This window comes from Sphaeroforma arctica, assembly GCF_001186125.1.
Source record: "Sphaeroforma arctica JP610 unplaced genomic scaffold supercont1.4069, whole genome shotgun sequence".
Lineage (NCBI taxonomy): Eukaryota > Ichthyosporea > Ichthyophonida > Sphaeroforma > Sphaeroforma arctica.
In genome coordinates, this window is record NW_014036489.1 from 656 (window position 1) to 2762 (window position 2107).

At 44.2% G+C, this 2107-nt stretch overlaps 2 protein-coding genes across 2 annotated transcripts; both read left to right on the forward strand.

Annotated features, from left to right (window-relative positions):
* Window positions 1–269: 269 nt before the first annotated feature.
* Window positions 270–548, forward strand: SARC_14043 (hypothetical protein; the record flags this gene model as incomplete). Its single annotated transcript, XM_014291825.1, has 1 exon — window positions 270–548. A coding segment is annotated over one exon (279 nt), but the record flags the coding sequence as incomplete, so codon positions are not given.
* A 324-nt stretch (window positions 549–872) lies between these two features.
* On the forward strand, window positions 873–1038 carry SARC_14044 (hypothetical protein; the record flags this gene model as incomplete). The annotated part of the gene is made up of 1 exon (XM_014291826.1): window positions 873–1038. A coding segment is annotated over one exon (166 nt), but the record flags the coding sequence as incomplete, so codon positions are not given.
* Window positions 1039–2107: the final 1069 nt, after the last annotated feature.

Sequence of the window (2107 nt, forward strand, 5' to 3'; positions counted from 1 at the left end):
TCACATTAGTACTATAAGCACATCTCACACTCTATCTGACTATCACATTAGTACTATAAGCACATCACACACTCCATCTAACCATCACATTAGTACTATAAGCACATCTCACACTCCATCTGACCATCTCACACTGTAGCACCCCTTCCATTCATGCAGGGTATATTTAAGATCATATTAGTACTATAAGCACATCTCACACTCCATCTGACCACCACATTAGTACTATAAGCACATCTCACACTGTGGCACCCCTTCCATTCATGCAGGGTCTGGTTAAGATGATCACTGACGATGTTTCTAAGCGTGATTCCGTCAGTAAGATCCTCTTCCGTCGCCTAGCCAACCCCATTCTCCGAACAGTAATCTCAGGCACACGACCGACAGATGTTACCACAACACGCACCACAGACACCCCGGCCTGTCTGTGGGTGAGTCTGCACAGTCTTTGGGTCATGGAGGCTATCCGCGTGGACGTAATAGTAGTACAAGCACTGGAAGGCAACAATGGGCTTAGCAGAGTGAGTGAGCAATGCGTGCTGCAGTGACGATCTGGAGGGGGGTGGATTTTGAAGTGTTGTGTTGGGTTTGCGTGCCGCAGTGAAACGCTAACATTGAGCAAAACATAAGGCCCGTTGAACGACACATGGCTGCGCGTATTCAAGAACTTCAGCAGACCGATTTGCACACGTGGTCTGTATTAATTTGCTCCGCGCTGCCAAGCAAAAGGAAATCGAATCTACCAACGCGCAAATCGAAGAGGGAGAAAAGAAAAGGTTTTGGAGATAGGTGCCGATCTGAACTCCAAAGAAGAGGTAGGGAGTAGACAGTTGGATTCACTTAGGAATTCAAGGGGTCGCCAAGTAAGCATTATGAACGAGCTGAGAAAACGTGAGGATCAGGTGGTCCAGAATTGTGACGCGCTTGTAAACGTTGCTCTACGGTTTGTGGATGCAATTGGTAAACGGAAACGACTTGAAGATTTTGATGTGCGAACGAACGACGATGATTACTACCCACCCTCAGCGCCGCCACCAGGTAAATTCAGCTTCTGTTCTCGTCATACCGTGCGCTATCATATACATATAACTATATTTAATCGGTTTTGTGTATAGTCGGTCTGCCCCTCATATCTATATATTCAGTCAATCCTTGAACCTTGATCTTGCCGATAAGGGTCGCTCCAATCACCTATGAATAAAAGTTATTGCAGTTCCGCGCCGCCTAAATCCCTAAATCCCTAAATCCCTAAAAGAAGAAGTAGAAGTTAAGGTCTTAGAAGATGGTAGGGATAATAGTGTTTATTTTAATTTGGATAATATTTTGTGTCTACACGTACATCATGCTTCATATTCGTTGAAGAGTTTCTGGAAAAATTGTTTTAGGATTGTCGAACTGCCGCGAGAATCTCGGGGCGAGTGATGCAACGGTGGAAGATATACGGTGCGTTAGTTTACGGCGATGGACACAGAATACCTCTACCATTGGGTGAGAACTAAAACCTGTGTACCATTGCGTGGAGTAAAGCTGGCCCACACTTGTAGTGGTAATATGGGATAAGTCGGTCTGAGATCTTTTGAACGTGATACCAGGGAGCGCAAGGTTGTCATCCGCAATTCTGTATCAGAGCGAAGTTGGAAGTTGTCTGATACCACACCACGCAACTGATGTATTTGGAATATCCAGGCTAGCCATAGCGGGAAGTATCATAGGTGGTACCAGAAGTCTCGAAGATTTGGTATGTACCTAAATCTGGAAATGGTACTTCAGTTTTAAGTGATGAGACGGGGTATGGGGAACCTTAATCTATCGACTAGTACTTGATGGGGATAAATTGGTGCCTGTTGTTCATGACGAAGGATGCTCCCGAGATGTTCGTGAAGAGTCCATATGCCGTGGTAATCATGCCGATCCTGAATGTTATTTAATAAAAATAAATTAATTACTTGAAAATTGTAAAAATTGACAGAATGCCAACAACGACGTTGAAAAGATCAAAAGAAGAGTGTCAATTTCAACTTATCCCGACACGGAGGAAGTCAGCCTGAATGAGATAAACAATGAAGATAACCATATGAATGGTTGGGATACGGCTCGCCATATATAT